Source organism: Macaca thibetana, chromosome 3 (assembly GCF_024542745.1).
Source record: "Macaca thibetana thibetana isolate TM-01 chromosome 3, ASM2454274v1, whole genome shotgun sequence".
Classification (NCBI taxonomy): Eukaryota; Metazoa; Chordata; class Mammalia; order Primates; family Cercopithecidae; genus Macaca; species Macaca thibetana.
In genome coordinates this window covers 93,464,123-93,487,884 of record NC_065580.1, presented here as the reverse complement: position 1 = coordinate 93,487,884, position 23,762 = coordinate 93,464,123, and the positions used below count along the sequence as shown (strand labels likewise).

At 36.2% G+C, this 23,762-nt stretch overlaps 3 protein-coding genes across 15 annotated transcripts in view; 2 read left to right on the top strand and 1 right to left on the bottom strand.

Moving 5' to 3' along the window:
- The window catches only part of NUP42 (nucleoporin 42), a 1,164,542-nt gene that overhangs the window by 192,584 nt on the left and 948,196 nt on the right, over window positions 1-23,762 (bottom strand). The window lies entirely within an intron of this gene.
- Window positions 1-23,762, top strand: part of TOMM7 (translocase of outer mitochondrial membrane 7) — a 540,985-nt gene that overhangs the window by 357,456 nt on the left and 159,767 nt on the right. The gene's annotated exons all lie outside the window — the stretch shown is intronic.
- Window positions 1-23,762, top strand: part of HYCC1 (hyccin PI4KA lipid kinase complex subunit 1) — a 71,588-nt gene that overhangs the window by 11,190 nt on the left and 36,636 nt on the right. For both annotated transcript variants that reach the window (XM_050783135.1, XM_050783136.1), the window contains exons 2-3: window positions 11,856-11,934; window positions 19,194-19,295. In XM_050783135.1, the coding sequence (XP_050639092.1) occupies window positions 11,884-11,934; window positions 19,194-19,295 (153 nt within the window). In that variant the 5' untranslated portion in view covers window positions 11,856-11,883. The remainder of the gene's footprint in view (window positions 1-11,855; window positions 11,935-19,193; window positions 19,296-23,762) is intronic.

The following is a 23,762-nucleotide window of genomic DNA, read 5'->3' as shown; positions in this document are numbered from 1 at the left end:
GGCACAGGGAGAAGACCACCATCTACAAGCCAGGGGGAAAGGCCTGAAACTATTCTCTCAGAGCTCTGAGAAGGAACCAACCCTCCTGAATCTTGATCTTAGACTCCTATGAATCTTGATCTTAGACTCCTAGCCTAGAGAACTGTGAGAAAATAAATTTCTGTTGTTTAAGCCACCCAGTCTGTGGTACTTTGTTACGGCAGCCCTAGCAAACGAATATAGATGGCTTTTATACTTGGATGTAGCAAAATCTCAAATACCCTTAATTTGCCTATTCCCAAGGAACAGTTTGCCAAGGCGAATGTCAAAACCTCAAAAATTTATATACTTCTCCTAGGTAAAACATGGAAGAGAAAGATTTGGATAGCTTAATGAAGAAAGTAATGACTATTTGCTCCTCCTTCATCTTTCCCAATACAGCCAATCGCAAGCAACTGGCTAATTCCTTAATTTAATTGAATTTGTTTAGTTTGGCAAGGAGAAAGTGTTTACAGGGTATTTGTGTTCCTAAGTGTTCAAGAGCCTCTCCCAATAAACCTGGTTCCTTTTTCATGGTAGAAAATGGAAGAGGAAGACTAAATAAAATACTTTTTAATATGATGTTAATTTGAGCTAATGGCTTGTGTATAATCTTAGTCACATTATTTTACTTGAGTTATAGTCAACAGGGGCAAAACAGTATGTCTTTTACATGCCCATTGCTGTGGTAGTTGCTGTACCCTTTGATCATCAACTAGTCATACTGAGTTGCCCACAGTGGTTGTCAGCGTTTTTTCATTACATGCTGTAGCCACAAACTATATATATATATACACACACACACACACACACACACACACACACAATTTTTACTATTATTTCTTCTTGACATTTTTAATTGAGTTATGTATCAAATAGTGCTGTGTTCAGTCAGCTTTTATAGTGCTTTGAGATACTTCACTGAAGAGAAAATTTCAAACATATACAAAAGCAAAACATTTGCTCTTTCATCATTTGGAGGCAGTTTTCCCATAGTTCTGAAAGTAGGGTAAACTAAATTAGAGAACTGAACAAAGATCTCAGCCCCAGAATTAAAAAAAAAAAAAAGTTTGCCCTAAAGCAAAGGAAACCAAAACCAAACAGAAAACCTCTGACTTAGGGGCACATAAGAATTTTGGTCTAATTTTGGCATTTCAACTTCAGTCACACCCATATGTTTTTGGACCACTTTTGTTACCAGTATGTAGGCACTGTGGTAAATACCAGTTGATAGATTTTTCTCATCTTTTTTTCTTTTCCTTCATTGCAACTGAGAAAAATACTGCAACCACATGCTAACAAGTGGCAGAGCTGGGTCTAAGTAAATTGAATACTTTTTCTCCAGTACCCTACCGTGTTCTTTTACTACCCTGTAGTTCTCAACCTGGCCGCCAAACACAGTCATCTGAATAATTTACTTTTCCCTACCAATTTATTTTAAAATGAAAATATCCTACTTTTCAATTTAGAATGAAAATATTAGGAAGAAGAAAAGAGTAAACAAGAGTAAATTATTTATGAGATAAGGGAAAGGCTTTGAACTGTTTTAGGTGCCGTGGGTAGGGATTGCTGATTGCATGGTGATTAGAATGGGGTCTTTGGAATTCGACTGCATGGGTTCTAACCCTAACTTAACCACTTTGGTAGTGTGTGATCTTGGGCAAGTTATTTCTTTAAGTGTTAGCTTTCTTTTTTGTGACATAGAGATTATGTTAATTTACCAGCTAGGATGGCTACGAGAATTAAATTAAAATTCCAATAAATCGCTTAGCATAGTGCCAGAAACATAAGTGCTTGAGGAATGTTAGTCATTATCACAACATTATCCATGGACATCTGCCATTGCTACGTATGACACATTCGTTCACATTGAATGTTTTCCAGACCATATTCCCAGTGATGCCAGTTGCGTATGGACAGCAAAGGATCCCATGGTCAAGTGCATTTAGGAAAATATTTCATTCTAAATGCATTTCTTGGAGATTAGTAATACAGATTTAGCATATTAAAGGCTCTTAAAAGTCCTTTGATTAAAAAAAAAAGCTTCTTTAACTTTGTCAAGTAGTTAAATTTTCACAAGGAAAGCCTTTCTTTCTGCTGTCCTCCAGGGTCTGTCTTCATGTGGCTTCTCATGCAGATGTCTGTCCCTCAGCTCTTATAGCATGGTGGTTACCCTCTAAGAGGGACAGTTGAAGAGGACAGGTCCTAGATGGAAGCTCTTATTAAGCTTCTCCTTGCACCATGCTTGCTAAAGTCCACTGGCAAAAACATGTCACTTTGCCAACTCCAGCATTGATGTGGAGGAGGACTACACAAAGAAGTAAATAACAGGAGAGATCATTTGTTGAAGGTCGTAAATATAATAGTAATAGAGTACCACATATTTTTTAAAAAGGTCCATGATGTATTAGGTGAAAAATAATCAAGTTTTGGTAGAATGTGGTTCTATTTTTATGTTAAAATCAAAATATAAATGGACTATATATACATGTATGTATATATGTGCATATATACATATGTACATGTTTTGATAGAGCAGATATATTTTGTTTTGGTTGAGCAGATATCTATATAGATATAGATAGGTACCTATATATATACATGTGTTATTTGGTTGATATATTTTTCTTGGTTGAAAAGATATATTTTGTTTTGGTTTAGATATACTGCTGAATACTTTTTAAGGGTAGAGAGTTTTCAGAACTGCTGATCATATAGTATATGTATAGAAGAAAGTCTGAAATAATATAAAGTTAACAGTATTTTCTTTTGAAGAGTGGGATAACAGCAGTGAGAACGATGATTATTTATTTTAATTATGTGGAAAAGATTTAAGTGCAGCAATTTAAAAAAATCTCTAGTAAAGAAAAATATTAGCAGGGATGGGAGATCAGTTTTCTTCCTAGTGTTCATAGTTTTCGTGTGTGTTTTATTTTCTTTCTTGGTGGAATTTTTATAATCTTTTATAGTTGCATAGTGAGCAGAACCCTTGTTTTTAACTCTTCATTATTGATTTTGTGTATTTCTGATAATTTTCTCATGATTGCCTTTGCAATTATTCCTTTAGAAAATGTAAGATGCTACTTTGACTTATTTGCCTCTCGTCTATTCCCTGCTTTTCCTTTGCCATCTGGATTACAATTGCCTTAAGGACACAGATCATATTTTACTATTCGTTTGCTAATAGTGCACACTAATAGAAACACTTTACATTATGCTCAGTAGACACTCAAGGACTTGCTGAATTATTAATGTTGCAGTTTGAACATATAGTAGTATTGACTTTTTGCATATATGAAAATATTGAATGAGTTACCCCTTAATGTGACCTCCCATTCTATGTTTGTTTTTGCTACTTCTATTGCTTTGTTCTTACTCTGACCCTGCCCAGCCTACTGTCTGGATAAATTATATGAACAGGCTGTCAACTTGACATCCTGTTCTAGTGAATATGTAGAAAGCATTTCTAATCACTATGCTATTTAATATGCAGTTGTGTGATAATCATGTCAATGAATGTGATTGAGGTAATTATTATAGTTCAAAATTTTTACACTGATCTCTTGAAATCTTAACATAAACTTTATAATTTGTATGTTATCAGGGCTTACTGAAGTTTGATTCACTGAGGTAATACTTGAATCACTTCGTACGTACTATAATTATATTTTGTAAAAGTTGGTACAAACATTTTGGAAAGCTTTATTTCAGCAATAACTGCTCTTGTAGATTTTTACCCAATATTAAATGTAAAATAATTGGTTTGTGATATTTTTATGTTTAATGAAATATATAACATATTAATGGACTTTTAAGATTTCTTATAAAATTCTAATAAGAGGTTTTCTAAGTCAAGGTTATCTGCATCAATCAGTCTTTAAAATAATCAGATGATGCTGTTGTGTCTCACAGATGCAGTGTCAGTTCTCTCCTGGCAGCTTACCTTGCCAGTGCATGCATTTCATTAATAAGAGCCCCGGGTTTTTCCTAGGTAGGGTGTAAAAGCTGAGGAGCAAAAGGAAGATAGAGAGGAGAAGCATAGTCAAAGACATGGAGCCTGGAGTGGCATGGAGTATTTTGGAGAATAGTGTTAAGTGAAATTTGGATAAGTAAATTATGACCATATTATAGGGAAAGTTTGATATAGAATATTTGTTAGGTCTGATGTCATGGTGTGTTCAGGAGAAAAGTAATTTCAATAAGATTATATGGCAGCAACATGCATGGTGCACTGGAGAAGGGAAGAAACCAGGAGCCAGAAGGCTGTGTGATCAGCACATGCAGAGGAAATAAAGGCCCAGACTCAGGGTGTTGCTGTGGAGATGGAGAGCAGATGGTAAATTTGACAGGCATTATAAAGGGTGAAATTTATTCCTCTATTCAATAAATATTTATTAATACTTGCTGTATGTTACTAATGCTTATAATATCTGGACTGAAATTTGCCTGTAATTACTAATACGGTTTAAAACTTTAAAATTATGTTATGTAATTTTTATTTGAAAAAAAATAATGTTGAACCACTGAGTCATGTGCTATATTAATGTCAATAAGAAGTGCTCATCTTAGTGCCGTGGTTCCCAGAGATCTCACCATTCTGTCTGCTCTTATCTAAAAGAAATCTAATTTGTTAATACATTGTACATGATCTTAGTCAAGGCTATTTGAATGCTAGCTCAAAAAGGAGGGAGAATATTTGCAATAGAAATCCAAGAGCAGTAACTGTTGGCCTCAGAAGTTTCACAGCATTGTGTTTGCTGTATTCTTTTGGTCAACATGGTTGTTAAAAAATAGTTCTTCCTAACTTCTCTTATTGGAGTCCAAATCAGATATCCTTTCCCTGGACACAATGTTCTTCTGAAGTCCTGGAGGATCTTGTCTATGGCCATACTACCTTGAATGCGCCCAATCTTGTCTGAAGTCCTGGAGGATCTGAGAAGAATGGGAAGATAGAAATGGGAAATGAGAAGAAAGAACTTCTTACCTTCTAATTGTTCTAGCTTTTCCAACAGAAACACACTGGGCTGGTTGCCATAGCACACTGATATCCCAGCATGATCTTATTTGTCCTTGGGGTAGGCAAAAGATGGTTTAGCCAAAAACCATTTTATTGAGTAAAAACCCATGTTCTATTCTTGATAATCGGACACTTGTTTTGTGATTTGGAGGGAAAATAGTCCTAAGTAATAGGCCTTTGGAAAGACTTCCCAAACGTCTCTTACTATGAATTATTTACTTTTCCTGGTGCCTTGAGAGGCAGCTTTATTTACTTGATGACCTAGGTAGGCAGTGAGGCATCAACATCACTTCTTTTTAACCAACAACACAAATACCCTCGTCCTTCACAGTTGATTGGTCAGTTTCTAAGCAGCAAAATCCTAAAATTAAATTAATTTTATTCTGTAACATAATCTGAACATTTCTCTCCATTCTATTTTCCTGAAATTCACCCAGGAATTCTTGATAATCTTCTGGTAGTGCTTAATTTAACTACAGCAATGGCCTCATTGCATAGGAGAGAAGTTTAAAATTTCGTGATGTGTCACAATCCATTTATAGAAATTTGGTTGCTCTATAAATTTATAGAAACTTGATTTTCATAATGATATATAAAACAAATGGTTATAAAAAGTTTTATAGTAGTTTATAGTTAGTACTTAATGATGGAGGGGATGATTTAAAAAATAGGAATAAGGAAATTTTTAGAGTTTTACAGTGAAAGTTACAAATACTTTAAAAATATTCTTACAAAATAATTAAAATGTTATATGCCTCTGATGACAACACTAAAAGATAAACTTTGGTAATTGTTATTAATAACAATGTGGGAATTGAAGAGTAAGACATTTGACTTAGAAAGGTTTTATTGTACATTGAAATTATAAAAAATTAGTGTTAGACAGACTAATTGGGCTAGTGAAATACTACATGGACTCCTAGCAAGCCTTCTAATGTAATTTTAAATATTCTCCTACGGAACATGTTTGGCAAAAATAGGAAGTTAGTTACACAGCAGGAAACATGTATTTTAATTTTATCTCTTACCTTTGAGAAGAATAAAGTTTTTAAAAATGCAAGTGGCCAGGCGCGGTGGCTCAAGCCTGTAATCCCAGCACTTTGGGAGGCCGAGACGGGCGGATCACAAGGTCAGGAGATCCAGACCATCCTGGCTAACACGGTGAAACCCCGTCTCTACTAAAAAATACAAAAAATTAGCCGGGCGAGGTGGCGGGCGCCTGTAGTCCCAGCTACTTGGGAGGCTGAGGCAGGAGAATGGCGTGAACCCGGGAGGCGGAGCTTGCAGTGAGCTGAGATCCGGCCACCGCACTCCAGCCTGGGCGACAGAGCGAGACTCCGTCTCAAAAAAAAAAAAAAAAAAAAAAAAAAGAATAAATAAAAATGCAAGTATATTTTGAATATTACTAGAGATGTCTAATTAGATTTATAAAGCTTGCAGAGTTATATAATCAAGTCTTTGGCATAGATGTTAATAGGTTACATATTAGATATGAAATGTGGGGTGGGTTAGCAACTTGTAGAGAGCCTCCTGCTGCTTGCTGGTAGAGAGAAACCGTTTTAAAATCATCATTTTGTGACCAGTTTACTTTTTGTCCTATCTAAGCTTTAGTGATACCTTTAGTCATAACTGTTATTCATCTTGAAGCCCAGGGCTTATGGAAATAATTTTTTTTTTTTTTACAATGTTACTGTATGTGGTAAGGACAAAGAAAAGCTTATGTCAGCTAGTAAACACTGTTGGCTTTTTAATTTTTCATTTCTTTAAATATTTATCCTACAATAGTACTTCAAACCTCAGCATCACACACTATACCCATGTAACAAACCTGCTTATGTACCTCCTGAATCTAAAATAACAAAATTATCCTACACTTTATAGAATTCCATTGTTCTCTTTCTTACATAATGCATTGCTATTTCAGGCTTCATTTTTAATGTTTGTATATTTTCTTTCCTTTCTTTCTTTCTTTCTTTTTTTTTTTTTTTTTTGAGACAGAGTCTCGCACTGTCACCCAGGCTGGAGTGCAGTGGCGCGATCTCGGCTCACTGAAACCTCTGCCTCCCGGGTTCAAGCGATTCGTCTGCCTCAGCCTCCCAAGTACCTGGGATCACAGGCACACACCACCACGCCTGGCTAATTTTTGTATTTTTAGTAGATAGGAGTTTCACTGTGTTGGCCAGGCTTTCTCAAACTCCTGACCTCAAGTGATCCTCCCGCCTCAGCCTTCCAAAGTGCTGGTATTACAGACATGAGGCACCGCACCCAGCCATACTTTCTCTTCTAAAAATATTCTTTCTTTTATAGTTAAGAGGAACTTACCAGGGGCCAGGCACGGTGGCTCATGTCTCTAATCATATTGGATGGTACTTGATATTCACATGACATCATGTTGATGTTAGCTTTGATCAAGGCAGTGCTTGCCAGGTTTCACCACTATACAGTTGCTCTTTTCTTCTTTCCATACTCTATTTTTGTGGAAGTGAATAGCTATGTCCAATGCACTCTCAATGGCGAAGCAAGGACTAAGCTCTACTCCTGGAAGAGATAGTGTCTACATCTATTATTTGGAATTCTTCTGTAAGGAAGCTTTACCTCCTATTCTCTTATTTATTTAATCATTTATTTATATGAGTATGGCCTCATGTATATTTATTTTACACTTTGGGTTATAATTCGATACTACATTATTTGTTCTATTGCTCAGATTGTTCCAGCTTTAGCCATTGGGTATTCTTTCAGGTTGGCTTAATATTTAATAGTATAAAGAGTACCTTACCAAAATGTTTGAAAACAGGTGGTCTAGGCTATGATCATAGATTATGATCATAGGATTGAGTAGCTAAGGCAGGGAGGAAGATAATAGTGTAGGAGGAGAAATCTAGGAGTTAAGACTTCTAGGAATTAACACTTCAGGCAAGAAAAAAATCACCAAGATTTAAGCAGGAGTTGTTTGAAAGCATGACAGTGACCTAGGAGCTAAGATCATCCAGAAATGAAGGGGAGAGACCAAGCAGGGCAAGGGCTTGGGGTGGATTGATTGATAGATGATGGTGACAGAGTTTCAAAGCAGCTTTGGGTGGATGGTTGAAGGAGGAAAAGAATGATCTTGAGTGGTAATAAGAAGGAAGGAGAACACCTACTTTACCTCTAGGCCCAGTGGTTTCTTTCAGGGATGTGTGAGGAAATGCAATCACTATTTGGTAAGGTTGCATGCAGGGAAACTAGTGTCTCATGAAAAGAAGAAAACATTTGAAGAACTGTTGAAGATATAGAGGATTTTGCTGGTAATAGACTCTAAATTCCAGAGGACACAGTAGAAGTATATCCTCCTTCCAGAATTAGGATGGGATGGGGGATGGGAGATCGGAGCAAAACAGAAGATGTACAAAGAGTTATGATGACAGTGTGTGGGAGATGAATGTCACCTAGGTGTCTGTAGCTTCTTGTGGTGCCGGACATAAACAGGGATGAAGGGAATAATGACTTTAGTCCTGGTGGACCTAAGGCAGACAGTGGTGATGAGACTGTGAAACTTTCAGGGTAGGGAGGCATGTCATAGACTCCCTTTTGAGTTCTACAGGAGACAGAGAAGTTTGGGGAGGAACAGTTTTATTCTGAGCTTGCATGCATGCTAAACAGGTGAGTGTCCATGTGAGCTCAGCTATACAATGAGGGTACCCATTTGATCTCTATCAACTGGAAGATAAGAGACCCAGGGCTGACTGGTGTTACTAATGTATAATATACACACAGAAAAATGTACAAATTATGAGTGTTCAGCTTGGCAAATTTTCACCAAATGTACACACCTGAGTAACCAGCACCTAGATCAAGAAACAGAATGTTACCAGAACCGACAAGATAGGCCCCTCAAGAGCAGCCACCATCCCAACTTCTAACACAAATGGATTCGTTTTATCTGTTCTTGAAATTTACATAAATGGAATTATATAGTATGTACTCTCTTTTCCTGCATTCTTTTATCCAACACCGTAACACAGATACAGTTTATTCATTCAAAGTTATATTTTGTTGTATAGTCAAGACAGCCCTTGACTGTTCTTGGTTCCTTGTGTATTCCTCTTGATTTCTTTTAATTTAAAAAAAGTTAACCTTAATTTTAATTGGAGAGTTATTGTGAAATTTTGTAAATTTTATACTGTTGCAATTTGCATTCACATTAGCTGTGTCTGAATAGTGATTGCTCCATATCTTTTTCAACACTTGGTGTGATCTGGCTTTCATTTTAGCTACACGTGTGTGTGTGTGTATGTGTGTGTGTCTGTATGCTGTATTTCACTGTGGGTTTTAACTGACGTTTCCCTGATGACTAACAAAGTTGAGCACGTTTCATGTGCTAAGTTTCCATTTGAATAAATGATGGTCTTGTTTTTCCTATAGGATTGTCTACCTTTTTCTTAATAATTTATGAGTTCTTTATATATTCTGGATATGAAACTTTTGTCATATATATGAATTGCAGATATCATCTGCCACTCTATGGCTTTGCCTTTTCATTCTCTTAGTGGTGTCTTTTGGGGAGTAGAAATTCTTACTTTCAAGGAAGTCTGGTTTATCCTTTTTTTCCTCCTTGTGGTTAGTGCTTTTGTGCCTCTTGTTTAAGAAACCTTTGCCTAGCCTATATGAAAGTACTCTCTTGCGTTTTCTTCTAGAAGCCTTATGGTTTACTGTTCACAATTAGATCTATGATCCAACTGAAACTGTTTTTTTGTTTTTGCATGCAGCATGATCTCTGGGGTCATGGTTCTTTTTGTCCTCCCCTTGTAGCTATCCAAATAACCTAGCCCCATTTATTATAAGGATCATCCTTTCCTCACTGAATTTCAGTGTTATTTTTGTCATAAATCAGGTGACCATGTATGTGTGGGTCTATTTCTGGCCACTCTATTCTGTTCCATTGGTTGATTTCTATCCTTCCGACAGTGCCACCCCAAACACAACCATAGTTTTTGGTAAGTTTTATACTGAGCTTTGCTATCGGAAGTCCAGGTTCCACAGCGCTGTTGTTCTTCAAGACAGCCCTTGACTGTTCTTGGTTCCTTGTGTATTCCTCTTGATTTCTTTTAATTTAAAAAAAGTTAACCTTAATTTTAATTGGAGAGTTATTGTGAATTTTTGTAAAAATTTTACCTCCCCAGCTCTATGTAACTTGATGTAGTGTGGTTCCATTTGTGATAACTTTCTGTCCTAATTTATTAAACAATGTAATTCATACAAAAGAAAATTTTTGTGCATTTATATTGGCTTTGTTTTACAAATATACATAACAACATGAAACAACGTAGATACAGGCAGACAGAAAATAAGAGTAAGACAAAGAGACTCAGTTATGAAACTCACAGTATTCATAATATAAAAACAAACAAGTTACTCCAAAGGAGAGGTTTTCCTGGTACTGCAAACTTAAGATGTGAATTTTCTAGACTCTGTTGGCTTTTAAGGAGGATAAATGTGATCTAGCAGTGCTTTGGTAACATTTTGGACATAATTTCAAAGCCCAGTTTCTCCAAACAGACAGTTCTATAAAATCAATAATACACCACATGTATGTGGTTTTCTGTTAGTCTGACTTGATCCAAGGAGGAATATTTTTTATTTTAACAATAAAATTCATATTACTCAAGTAATCTTTTACGAATGAATGAATGACCAAAAAAATGTTTTAATCATGTATTTTATGAGAATTAGACATCAGGAACCTTAGAATGTATTCTTTGACTAGAACCTGTGTTGTTCATTAAGGCATATCTGGATACTTTGTTAGACAGTTGAGCAGAGTTTATAAGAATTAATAATAATAATATTGCATAGTAATAATACTTTGTTGCCAGAAATGGAAATAACTGCTTTTATTTGCATTTTAACATGTACTCCTCACAATAACTCCTTGCAAATAGGTACTATCGTTATCCCTATTTTGCAGATTAAAAAAAAGTAAGGCAAATATCTTGCCCAAGGTAGTACTGCAAGTAAGTAATAGAATCAGAATTCATTTCTGGCTACTCTGCCTGAGTTTCTACTACGTTATAATGCTGATAAAAATTAAGTAGCCTAATGAAGGATTTGTGACTGAATTTGCAAGTTAGGAAATTCAGATAGAGCTCAACTTTTCCATCAGGAAATAGTTTCCAAGTGTACTCCCATACAAATGGATGGGTAAAGACAAATACATTGTATTTTGACATTTTGCTTGAGATAAAACTGTTCTGCATTTCCTTTAGCTTGTTTCTTTAAATTTATACTTAAGTAAATCCCAATCTTCTGAATAACTATTGTCAAATATGGTCATTTTGAATATTGTCACTTTTACTTTTTAAAAAACGAGTATTACACTTTCATGAAACCAAATGGCTTGCCTAGTTACTGTTGTAAAGAACTGAAATATAAGCAAATTAAATTACTTTAATGCTTTCTATAAAGTCAATTTTGGATGCATGTCTTCTTATATTTTCACGGTTTTGAAATATTTTCTGCCTTTTTTTTAAGTTCAATGATCTTTTTGAAATTATTTTATTGAAACTAGAGAAAAATGTCCAGTATGTTTTGCAGCTGGCATTCCTGAAAACCAAAGGAAAATTGCAGAGCCAATTTCATCATGTTATGATATTTATGCTTTTGTCAGAATTCTTGCATTTTAAGGCTTGTTTGTGCACATTGGTTTTGAAATGAATTTAGTAATTTATGTTTGAAACTCATTTCACAAATATGAAGTAACAACTTTATAGGATTATCTCTATTCATAGTAATCTGACTAAATGTATTCAAAACGTTAACATTTTTCTATGTTAATTTTCAGGTTGAAGGTTTAGAACAGATGTGGAAAAATGTTTACTTCAGAGAAAGGGGTTGTGGAGGAATGGTTGTCAGAGTTTAAGGTAATATTTACTGTTCTACTATAGTAATTATAGTCCAAAGAAGTTTTGTCTGGGGTTTAAATTCCAGTGATTTTTTGTATTTTATATGACTGAAGGGTTAAATATCTGTGGAAGAAGTATTTTCTATCAAATCTCAATAGAGAGTTATTTACACATAGTAATCTTTTCTAGGAAATTGATTCCTTTTTTCTCCCAAGTGGCTCAAAGAGTTTATTCGTTTGTTTATTTTCTTTCTTTCATGGCAATACCACAAATAATTAAAGTCTCTGAATGTTGATGTCATTCTCCAACGACCATCAATGATTCATTGTCAAAATGTTTCTTGCAGTTTGGAGGGCAGTGGAACTGGGCATGACCAACAATGAGGGAAGATATTTGCTCAACTTTATATCAGTGGATCTTTCTCTAGCTGGCTAACCCAGTGGCTATATAAGGGGTGTATAACCTTTGATTAGTTAATGAAGAAAATAAAACTTATATTTTCTTGTCTCATGAATTTTCTTTAGGATAGCTAAAATGGTGTTTCTTTAATCAGCTAATTACTTTTCTCTGTCCTTATATGACACATAATTATGTGTACTTGCATGATCATGAACCACAGGAATGAAGAGTTTGGGCTACAACTGTCACTTTGATTTTGTCCAGCCCAGTCAGCCCAAGACCTATAAGGACAAAGTTACAGACTGACAAAGTCAGGCTTATTGACTTGTTGCATTGAGAGAGATTGCCCAACAGATACCATGGGACCATCTCACCAAACCAAAGAAAAGATAAAGTTATAATAATTTGGAGGAAGGGTAGAGTTTAGGTAAAATTTAAATGGAACAGTATTCTGGTAGACTCAAAACAAAGCAGGGCTGTTTATAATGGGGTGAACATCTGGTCTGGCCTTCAAAGTAGACCCAGGATCTTGTTGTCTTGAAAACTACAAAGTTAACGTAGATTTGAAATGTTATGTTCAGAAACTCTGTATTTATATCTTTGTACCTGGGTTGAAAATCAAGGCTGCTTCTCTATGTCAAAGTGACTTAGATGCTCTAGGCAAGAGTGGGATGTTTTGTTCTTACTGATACATGTTCAACAACAAACTTTTTTATAATCTGTGATTTTAGGCAACAAGTCATCTTAGTAAGTAAGAATTTAGTAGTCACTCAAAGAAGGAGATTGTTATGACATTTTTCAGTTGCAGTGTGTGTTTAGGAAAAGCACCATTTCCTGTTAATTTTACAGCTGGCCTTATCTGTCTCTGTTAGCTAATCCTGATGAATTGCTGGGCAGACTTTTACTGTCTGAGCTTTTGTAGCCATGAATCGAGCATCCTTCTATGGATTCCCTAAGTTATCATGAAGTGACATAGAATGCTACAGAAGTGCTTTCTACATATTTTAATAACTTGTGGCCAGATGTGGTGGCTCATGCCTGTAATACTAGCACTTGAGAGGCGGAGATGGAAGGATTGCTTAAGGCCAGGAGTTTAAGACCAGCCTAGGCACCGGGCGCGGTGGCTCACGCCTATAATCCCAGCACTTTGGGAGGCCGAAGCGGGCGGATCACAAGGTCAGGAGATTGAGACCATCCTGGCAACATGGTGAAACCCCGTCTCTACTAAAAATACAAAAAATTAGCCTGGCGTGGTGGCGGGCACCTGTAGTCCCAGCTACTCAGGAGGCTGAGGCAGGAGAATAGCATGAACCCAGGATGCAGAGCTTGCAGTGAGCCGAGATTACGCCATTGCACTCCAGCCTGGGTGACAGAGTGAGACTCTGCCTCAAAAAAAGAAAAAAAAAAGACCAGCCTAGACAACATAGCAAGACCTCCTCTCTACAAAAAAAAAAAAAAAAAAAAAAAAAAAAAAAAATTAGCTGGGCTTGTTGGTGCGTGCCTGCAGCCCCGGCTACTTGGGAGGCTGAGATGGGCGGATCACTTGAGCCCAGGAATTCAAAGATGCAGTGAGCTATGATAGCACCACTGCTGTCCAGTCTAGTGACAGAGTGAGACTTTTGTCTCTAAAAGAAAAACAAAAAACGAAACAAAAAAACTTTGATTAATCTTGTGTGTGTGTGTGTGTGTGTGTTTCCTGCTTGTGTTATCTTTGTGTTTAACATAGTCTCTTATCATGGCTTTTTTTTTTTGGCAGATTGATGGAAATTGTCAAGTTTAACAGTTGAATGCTATTTCTTCTAGGGCGTTCTTATGTTTCATGATGAAGTAAAATATGCAAAAGCAAATATCGCTAGCTATCCATTCTTTAAGATGGAGTTGTGGAAAGAGAGCATGTTAAAGGGTGGGTTGTAGGGGTAAGATCAGCTAGTAAGGCAAATAATGGAAAACCATGACTGATCTCCTTCCCTTCCCATCTGTTCATTTATTCCCTTCCCCTCCTGGTTTGGATATATAGACACCTAGGAAGTGCAGTACCAAGGAGTGAGGGGCAGAGCAGCAGTTATTGGCAGTAGTGTCTGAGGAAGTAGGTGGTTGGGGTGAAGGACTACAGAGGTGGCATGTAGAAGAGTAACCAGAATAGTTACACTGGTAGATTGGTTACATTGAGCAAATAAGTTGATTGAACAAATAAGTAAATACTTTGAAGATAATGGGAGTTAGATTTCTGTCTGTCTAAAAAGGGAATTACAATCATGGAACAGCAAAAGTCAAGAAAGAACTCTAAGGTGTTGTATTGGAATCATTATGAACTCACGGGTTCTAAGTATGCATATGATATATATGTGTGTGTGTGTCTGTACATATATGCATACATTTATCCCCTAGCTTTGTTCACTGGGAGGACCTAGAAACAATGGCACCCCGGTTGCAGTGAGTACACTAAGCACCCAGATCTTGTTTTCCAAATACCATCTTCCGCTACAAGAAACCAGAGTATGCATAAATAGAAAATATTATTTAAGTAGTATTTTATCAATATAACATATGATGTGGCTAGCAATATTTTATTAACATTTTTAATAAATTTAATGCAAGCATAGGGAAACTTTTCCTTTAGGAGGAGGGAGTGAAATCATGGCCTACAAGAAATAAAATGTAGTTTAAGAAGTTTCTCCTGCCCAACCCCAAGATTAACTTTACCCAATTTTGAATCAATTTGATACTCAAATGTTTTAAATTATTTTCAAATCTGTATTATAGCCAGTTCAAGGAAGGATATTTCCCATTCCTTGGTTAGTTTGGTAGGCATTCCTGATAATTATTTGGAGTGTTATTCTAAATTGGGTTAATGTGTGTTGAATTCAGCTCTATGTTTGACAAAGAGAAGAAGGTTATCAGGCAAAATCAGCAGCATACCAGAGGTAATAGAATATAGAAAAGTGCTTGGGAACATGTCTGCTAAGTACTTCTAAAATTAGAGTAACATATCTTTTGAAAGCTCTGATGTTAAATACACATTTTTGTTAAAATATTTAAGAAAGGTTTTGGTTACATACATATTTCTAGAAAAGCTTCTGCTTGGTTGTTTGATTTAATAACCATGATGCTAATAAGGCCATGATGCTAATAAGGCCACTTACTCATGATTGAGTAAGTAAACTGAAAGTCAGAAACCCTTTGACTTAATTCTAATTCTCCCCTAGGCTGGTTTTATGATGTTGGGCATAACTTCTCCGGGTCTCATATTTTCATCAGAAAAGTTAAAGTACTGTAAGTGGTTTATGAAGATGATTTTTAGCTCTACACTGGTCCACGGTCAGTCTGAACTCCTAACCTTACCCAACATCTCTCAAATGTGTAGAGATGACACAGTTTGCTTTGTACAAATACTTTATTTAAAATTTTTGAAATTGAAAATTTGGTAAAATTATTCAGTGTCTGTTCTAGCTATGGACTCTCATTAGTATTTTCTTTTTTTAAAATTTGAGACAGTGTCTCACACTGTCACCCAAGCTGGAGTTCAGTGGCACAATCTTGGCTCACTGCAACGTGTACCTCCTGAGTTCAAGTGATTCTCATGCCTCAGCTTTCTGAGTGGCTGGGATTACAGGTGTGCACCACCATGCCCAGCTAATTTTTGTATTTTTAGTAGAGATGGGGTCTTGCCATGTTAGCGAGGCTGGTCTCGAACTCCTGGCCTCAAGTGATCTGCTTGCCTTGGCCTCCCAAAAGTGTTAGGATTACAGGTGTGAGCCACTGTGCTTGTCCTATTTTCTTTATATACCAACTAAATGATTAGTTTAGGACTTCATTATTTTAAGATTTCATGAATAGTTCAAGCTCTATCTTTTCAAAGATTTATTTATAAAATATTATGTTTCAGATTATGTTATTTTTGTTACTGCTGTGTGGTAGATTTATCTAGCAGATTTCCGGACTCCTAATTTTTAAAAATTTTCTGATAGTTGCTGAATCTCAATATGTGACTCAAAATCAAATCTTATGTGTGATGTTGTTGAACAGGGTTGTTTTAATTACTGGTTCTTCACCCATCTGTCCATCTTGATTAATTCTCTGCTACTCAACCCATATCACCTCCTCACATTTTTGAAAAACCATCTGTCAAATGATACTAAAGTATGAGGCATCTGTCTTCAAATTTTTTTTTTTTCTTTTTCGAGACAGAGTCTCGCTCCTTCGCCCAGGCTGGAGTGTAGTGGCACGATCTTGGTTCACTGCAACGTCTGCCTCCCGGGTTCAAGCGATTCTCTTGCCTCAGCCTCCCGAGTAGCTGGGACTGCAGGCGCATGGCACCACATACCTGGCTAATTTTCGTAGTTTTATTAAAGACGGGGTCCCACCTGCCTCGGCCTCCCAAAGTGCTGGGATTGCAGGTGTGAGCTATCACACCCGATGTCAAATTTTGCCAAGAATAATATACCAACATAATTTTCCATTAGGTACTTTTCAACTCGTTATGCCTTCTGAAATATGAGAAAGCTAAGCTGGTATTTAAGAAGGTCAGTACCTTTGAACTAGTACAGTGCATGAAAATTTAAATGTTTTTGCTATAATAGTATTTAAATTCATTTGGCTCTTTTAGATCTTGTTTTTTAAAGCACCATTTATGAACACAACAGTTATATTTTCTCCCTCTCTACAGACAAAATTAACTTTTCCCACATTCATTAAATGAAATGTCAGAATTGTGAATAAAAGGTATTATTACTGCACTAATTTTTAAGATACCCTTCCTTTCATTTATCAGTGGTAACCTGGGTCCATGGTATTTTCTAGAGCTTGTCTTTTCAGAAAACAGCTGTCTTTTTGCCTTTGGGTGTTTCACAGAAAATATTTTACCTCGTGACAGTCAGCTAGTATATAAGCTGAACATTGTAATTCATGTTTTTAATGAATGATCTAGTTTTAGCCTAGATCATATATATATGTATATATAATAATAATCTTTCTATTCACTAATAATTTTTCTAAAGATTTGTATTTTGATTCATTTATTCTTTAATTTTATAGTTAGACATATATATTAGACATGTATACTTAGTTACATAAGTTAGACATCAATGTGTTTTAAATATATATAATGCATTTTATACATAATTTAGATTTATTTTTATTCAGAGGATTAGGAATCTGCTGTTTATTTGACTGTTATTCCCTTTTATATAAATTCCCCAAGTATTAGGTTACTCTTGATCAAATGACGGAAATGGAATGTTGCCTAGAGATCTTTTGTGTCATGCTTTTGAAATATTGAAGAATGCCTTAATCTCTTCTTTATGTAAGCAGTTGCAGTAAAACCTTTTTTTCCCCACTCTGGAGAATTGTGAAAGGTTTCCAAATAGTCCACATTTGCTTACCCTTCTGGTAAATAAAACTCTTATTAAACTTAAAAAAAAAATCTATTCACTTATGTATCCTAAGGTGAAATGTGACCCACTTTTAAAGAATCTACCAAAGTATAAACAATGGCAATTTTTATTTCTTATTTTGTTTATCTGTAATATGTTCCCTCAGCAAAGATTTGTGTATGAGGCCTTGTGGTGAGTGCTGTGCATGGAGAGATGATAAGAGTTCTTGCCCTCAAGGAACTCACAGTAAAGTGAAAATGAATCAAATGTCTTTATTGTAAAAATTTATGCTGTTTAATTTATGCACACATTCACCTATACGCTAATCATAACCCATATTAAATTTTGAAATACTAGGATATGAGACATATAAGGAATAATGTATACTTTAGAGTGAGTTAGGAATATCCTGAGACATGGTATCTACTTCAGGATTGACATTGATTGACGGAAGGAAGTAATTTGGGTGAGATAGAATAATGACTTAGGAGACAGATATCGCTGTCTGTCACAGATATCTGAGGAGGGGGTGTACTCCAGAAGGAAAGGTTTTTATCATTATGATAATGAAATGTTTTTGTTTTCAGATTTCCCTACACTTTTATTCAAAATCATCTGACTTACTACTGGAGTTTTATTTCTTCCCATTCTTCTCTGGTCATGGTGTTCGTTCTGAATAGGTGGTGCTGGCAAGCTGTGACTCGTTGTCCACATTTTAAATGGCATTAGGAAAATTAGTTTGTTGGTAGTGTGGATATCTTTTTCTCTAGTTCTGAAAGTTCTAAATTTTCCCCTCAGTTGGTAAAGTAGAACAGCCTTCCCATGCTTAACAGTCACAGTATGTAACTCCGGAGTTAATTTGACCCTGTCTCATTCTGTTGCCCAGGCTGGAGTGCAGTACCTCCCAGGCTCAAGCCATCCTCCCACCTTAGCTTCTCGAGTAGCCAGGACGACAGGCATGTGCCACCATGCCCAGCTAATTTTGTTTATTTTTTGTAGAGATGAGGTCTCACTATATTGCCCAGGCTGGTCTTGAACTCCTGGGGTCAAGCAATCCTCCTGCCTCAGCCTCCCAAAGTGCTAAGATTACAGGCATGAGACACTGCGCCTGGCCTATATTCTTATCTCTAATCCCAAACTGTGATCGAAGATGAAGTGTTGATGTTAGTTTATGTCCTTGTTGATAAGAGGATAAAATATATTTTTTGTTTTATTTTGAAGTTTTGTTGAGATATAATTAATATAACATAAAATTTACTAATTTAAGGTAAACATGTTTACCTTGCCTTGGTTTTTGATATATTCACAGTGTTGTACAATCAATGCCAGCATCTACTTTCAGCACATTTCCATCACCCCAAAAAGAAACTTCATACCTGTTGGTCACTCCTAATCTTCCTCTCCCCTCTGCAGTCCTGGCAACACCTAATTTACTTTCTGCGTCTATGGATTTGCCTATTCTGGACATTTCATAAAAATAAAATGTATTTTTTTAAATTTGTTTAGACATTACCAGAAACATCTTTACCAAATTATGCCACAAATTTGAAAGACAAGAGTTCTTTAGTTTCATCTCTCTATAAAGTTATCCAGGAGCCACAAAGTGAGGTAAGTACTTTTATGGTTTATTGTGCTAGTAGTATTGACTTGATTGATTTTTAGTTTTTCATTGTCAAATCTATATAAAAGGGTAAGAAAATATATATGTTTAAAGAACAATACTGAAATGAACTTTAGTGTACCATTCCCCAAGCCAAGAAATAGAATTTATTACCATATTCCAAAAGCCATCTCTGAACATTTTCTCTCTTTCTCTCTCGCTAGAGGTAGCTTTGAAAAGTTTATGTCACTACATTTCATTTTATTCATTCAGCAAGTATTTGAGTGTCCATTATGAGCCCTTCAACTATGCTAGGCAATGGAGAATCAAATTGAGTAACACATGGTTTTTATCCTGAAAGAGGAAAGTGGGAGGAAATAAGTAAACACATGGTTTCAAGGCAATCCTTAATCCAGTCTACGGATAAGCACAAGTTTTCCAGGTGGCAAGGTAAAAGAATATTCCATGCAGTGGGGATAGTATACGGAGGCTCAGAAAATGAAAGGCATTTAAAGAATGGCAAATAGTTTAGTCTGGCTATTGCCTTTCCCAGTCTTTCCTCTTGCCCCCACTACCACCCTTTCCTTTTTCTGATGGCTAATTTAGATTTTTTTTTTTTTTTTTTTTTTTTGAGACAAGGTCTCACTTTATTTCCCAGGCTGGAGTGCAGTGGTGTGATCATGGCTCACTGCAGCCTTGACCTCCCGGGTTCAAGCGATCCTCCCACCTCAGCACCCCCGTACCTGGGACTTCAGTCATGCACCATCACACCTGGCCAATTTTTGTATTTTTGGTAGAGATGGGATTGCACCATGTTGCCCAGGCTGGTCTCGAACTCCTGGGCTCAAGCGATCCATCCACCTCAGCCTCCCAAAGTGCTGGGATTCCAGGCATGAGGCACTGCACCCCACTAGCTGCCCATTTAGTTTGAAGGCAATAAAATAATCTATACTCCAGATTCTGGTGCTTGTAAATCCTACTATTCATAGTAGAAATAGAAAAAAATTGGAGATAGGATGAAAAATAAAAAGGTACGACTTTTGGAAAAAGTGAATAGGCTAACACAGTAGTTAACAAGAGAGGGTAAGGCTGTGATAGGAGCTGAAGCTAGAAAGCTAGGTTTAGGACGTAACCGTGGTGGGCGTCAAATTCCATCTTAAGCAGTTTAGACTCTGCACTGAGGGGTTAGGAAGGTGGCTATGTGGAGGATAGATTGGCAAATGAAAAAATAGGTAACACAAGAAGACTAGGAAGCTATGACAGTAGATTAGGAGGGAGCTGTTGAGAACCTAAACTTGAGCAGTGTCAGGGGGAGTGGAAAGAGGTATGGTAGAAGAGAGGGATCTGAAGTACATAATTCCTTTTGTACTTGAGTTTGATGGATGGCATGATAGACTCTAACAGCAGATTCAGTGGTAAAGTAACATATCCTGGAGTCCAGTCCAATATGGATCTACGTATCTCTGGAATTAAACTGCCAAAATTGAGGGAGGATCTTCTTTTGAGTAGTTAATCTCTTTTGGAGGGGGTGTCGAATAGCCCACTCCTACTGGTTATACTGTAATGCATATCATGAATTTTAGGTGCTGAAGGGATTAGGGAGTATATATTGACAAGCCAAAAAACTTTAACTGGAATAACTGAATTGAACAATCATATTTGTCTTGTCTCTTCCTTCTCCCCAAAACTTCTTAACTTATATAGAATGCACAGGTAGGCTGTTTTCTTGAAGGGTTTTACTTTTTAAATATTGAGTGAAAGCTGTTTTAAAATTTTGCATGTTTGGTTTAGAATTATTTCACAAAATAGGGTAAGTATAGCCATGTGATTTATGTTTTTTAACAAATTAAATCTTGATGCTCGTGTATTATTTATTATTTTGAGAAGCTTAAAAATTATTCCTCTGATGAAGTATGTTTTAACTAGGCTACTTTGGAAAGAGTTTGTAGGATAAATTTATGATTGGCTAGATTAGTTTATAGCATTCCTTTTATTCAGATAATGCTAGTGAATATAGCTCTGATGGTTCAGAGCAATGTTTCTGAAACTACTAGTGATGACGGACCAGTTTTTTAAAAAAATTGTAATCTGTCACAGACAAATATGTGTATCTAAAGTACGTGACTAACATGCAACTCACACCACAGTGTGAGGCACCACACAAATTTGATATTCCATAACTGATGTATACTCTGATAAATCTGATGGCTCACTTGGATGTTGCCACAATATTAAGTTGCTATAAAAGTTTCTAAATGTTTCCTCTCAATTTCTATGTTTATATTGTTGGAGACTGGTAACAGTTTGTGGATGATCCTCGGGACCATACTTTCCTAAGCACTGGTTCTGGTCTTGCATGTTTGTTTGTTTTGTGCTTTTATTCTGGTTCATGTGGTAAAGACAGTGTGTATTCTGTATTCTTAAAAAAAACACTCGCTCTTTCAAATATATTTGGAAGTGCTTCTAAAATACAAAAGTGTAATCTACTTTAACATTGTAACCTCCCTTTTGCTGTTTAGAATATTTTGTGTCTTAATTTGAAAATATTCCTAACAAGTTGATATTATTGTTTTCCAGAATTTTTGAAATTTGAGATATTGTTTCTGGTATTATTTGAAGTTCAATGAATTTGGCATTTAAACTTTACTAATAGTACTTTTTCATTATTCAGTTTTATTCATTTAATAAATATTTATTAAACACATATAATGTATCAGGAACCACTTAGGAATTATGAGAATAAAATAGACTAAATTCTTGATCTTGTAGATTAAAACTTGTTTTCTAGTTAGTGAGATAGACATTAAACAAATAGCTAAACATATAATACTATGTCAGTTAGTGATAAATCTATAAGGATAAATAAAATGAAGGGAAATATATGTTGGGGCTGAGGAAGTTGGTGATTGAATCAAGATCCAAACGAATTAGGAGTTGGAGTGGGATCAGGGGCAAGAGCCTTCCAGGAGAATGAACTGTAGGTGGAAAGGCCCTGGGATGTGTGATGTGTTCAAGAAACTTATAAAGAGGCAGTTTATATGGGTACAGTGCAATTTGCTTAAATGGCGCTTTTAGTTGACTATAACTTTGAGACAGGCATATGAGTAGAGGTTAATACTGCTTAAGTCTGTTATGAAATCAGCTGTTTTTTGAAAGACCTACATAAAGTCCCCTTCGAGTTCTAGGAGTCTGGAGTCCAGAGAACAGAGAGGTCTGGTACCAGTAGCTGCTGGTTCCTGAATAGTAATGTTCTCCAACTTTTCCGTATCCTTTTCCTACCCAATGTTCCTCAGTAATTGTTCAGTACAAAAAATATTACAAGATTTTCCTTCTAAATTTACCAAAACTTGACTCTTTTCCTGCTTAGTCATTAAAGAACATTTTCCTTACTTAGTCACTAAAGAGCATTTTTGAGTCATATGCCTATTACCACTAGAAATCTCTGTTATAATACAGACTTCTTACTTATGAATGGATTGTTGTAAAAATCCATTTGCGGCTTAGCTATTTTAGAACTCAAAATATATTTTACAATGGAGAGATGACACGTGGTGACTAGGTTCTCCTTAAACCCAAAAAAGCCATTTAACACGTATAAGTATACTTGAGGTACAGTCTCTCTTAATAGTACTGTAAAACGTAACCACGATAAATAACACAGTTTCCATGAAAAAAAATACATTAAAAAATGCAACCCAGACACCAGGAACACAGCAGGTTCTGATGTTCCTTTGCTTGCTTCAAATATAGTCAAATTAGATATGTCAGACACTGTCCATATTTCCCACACTGTATATAATTTTATTCTTCCTGACATTTTTCAGGTATGTTAGTAAAGAAGTCAAAATACCTGGCTCCAGGTCTGACCCTTGTAAGCCATGTGATTTTGGTCATAGCGGATAGCCTCTTTGTCTTAGTTTCCTTCTGTGGAAAGTGTGGATAATGATATTTTACCCTACAGTGTTGTGGGAATTTAATGGGTTTATGTATGTGTAAGTACTTCGCAATCTGGGACACACTTCACAGATATTGATATTTATCTGTATTAATTTCAAATGCATAATTTCATCTAATCTTGTTGTGATATATTTCTACCTCCTCTTTGAATCGGTCTTCATTAAGTTATACTTTTGTACGGCAAAAACTCTAAATTTTGGATTTTAAATGGATTGTAAAGCCTTTTGAGTATGTTTTGATTAAAATTATATGTTCATACAAACTGTCTTGAATAAATTTTCAAGTAAAATTTCATAATGGCCGGGCGCGGTGGCTCAAGCCTGTAATCCCAGCACTTTGGGAGGCCGAGACGGGCGGATCACGAGGTCAGGAGATCGAGACTCATCCTGGCTAACACGGAAAACCCCGTCTCTACTAAAAATACAAAATAATTAGCCGGGCCTGGTGGCGGGCGCCTGTGGTCCCAGCTACTCAGGAGGCTGAGGCAGGAGAATGGCGTGAACCCGGGAGGCGGAGCT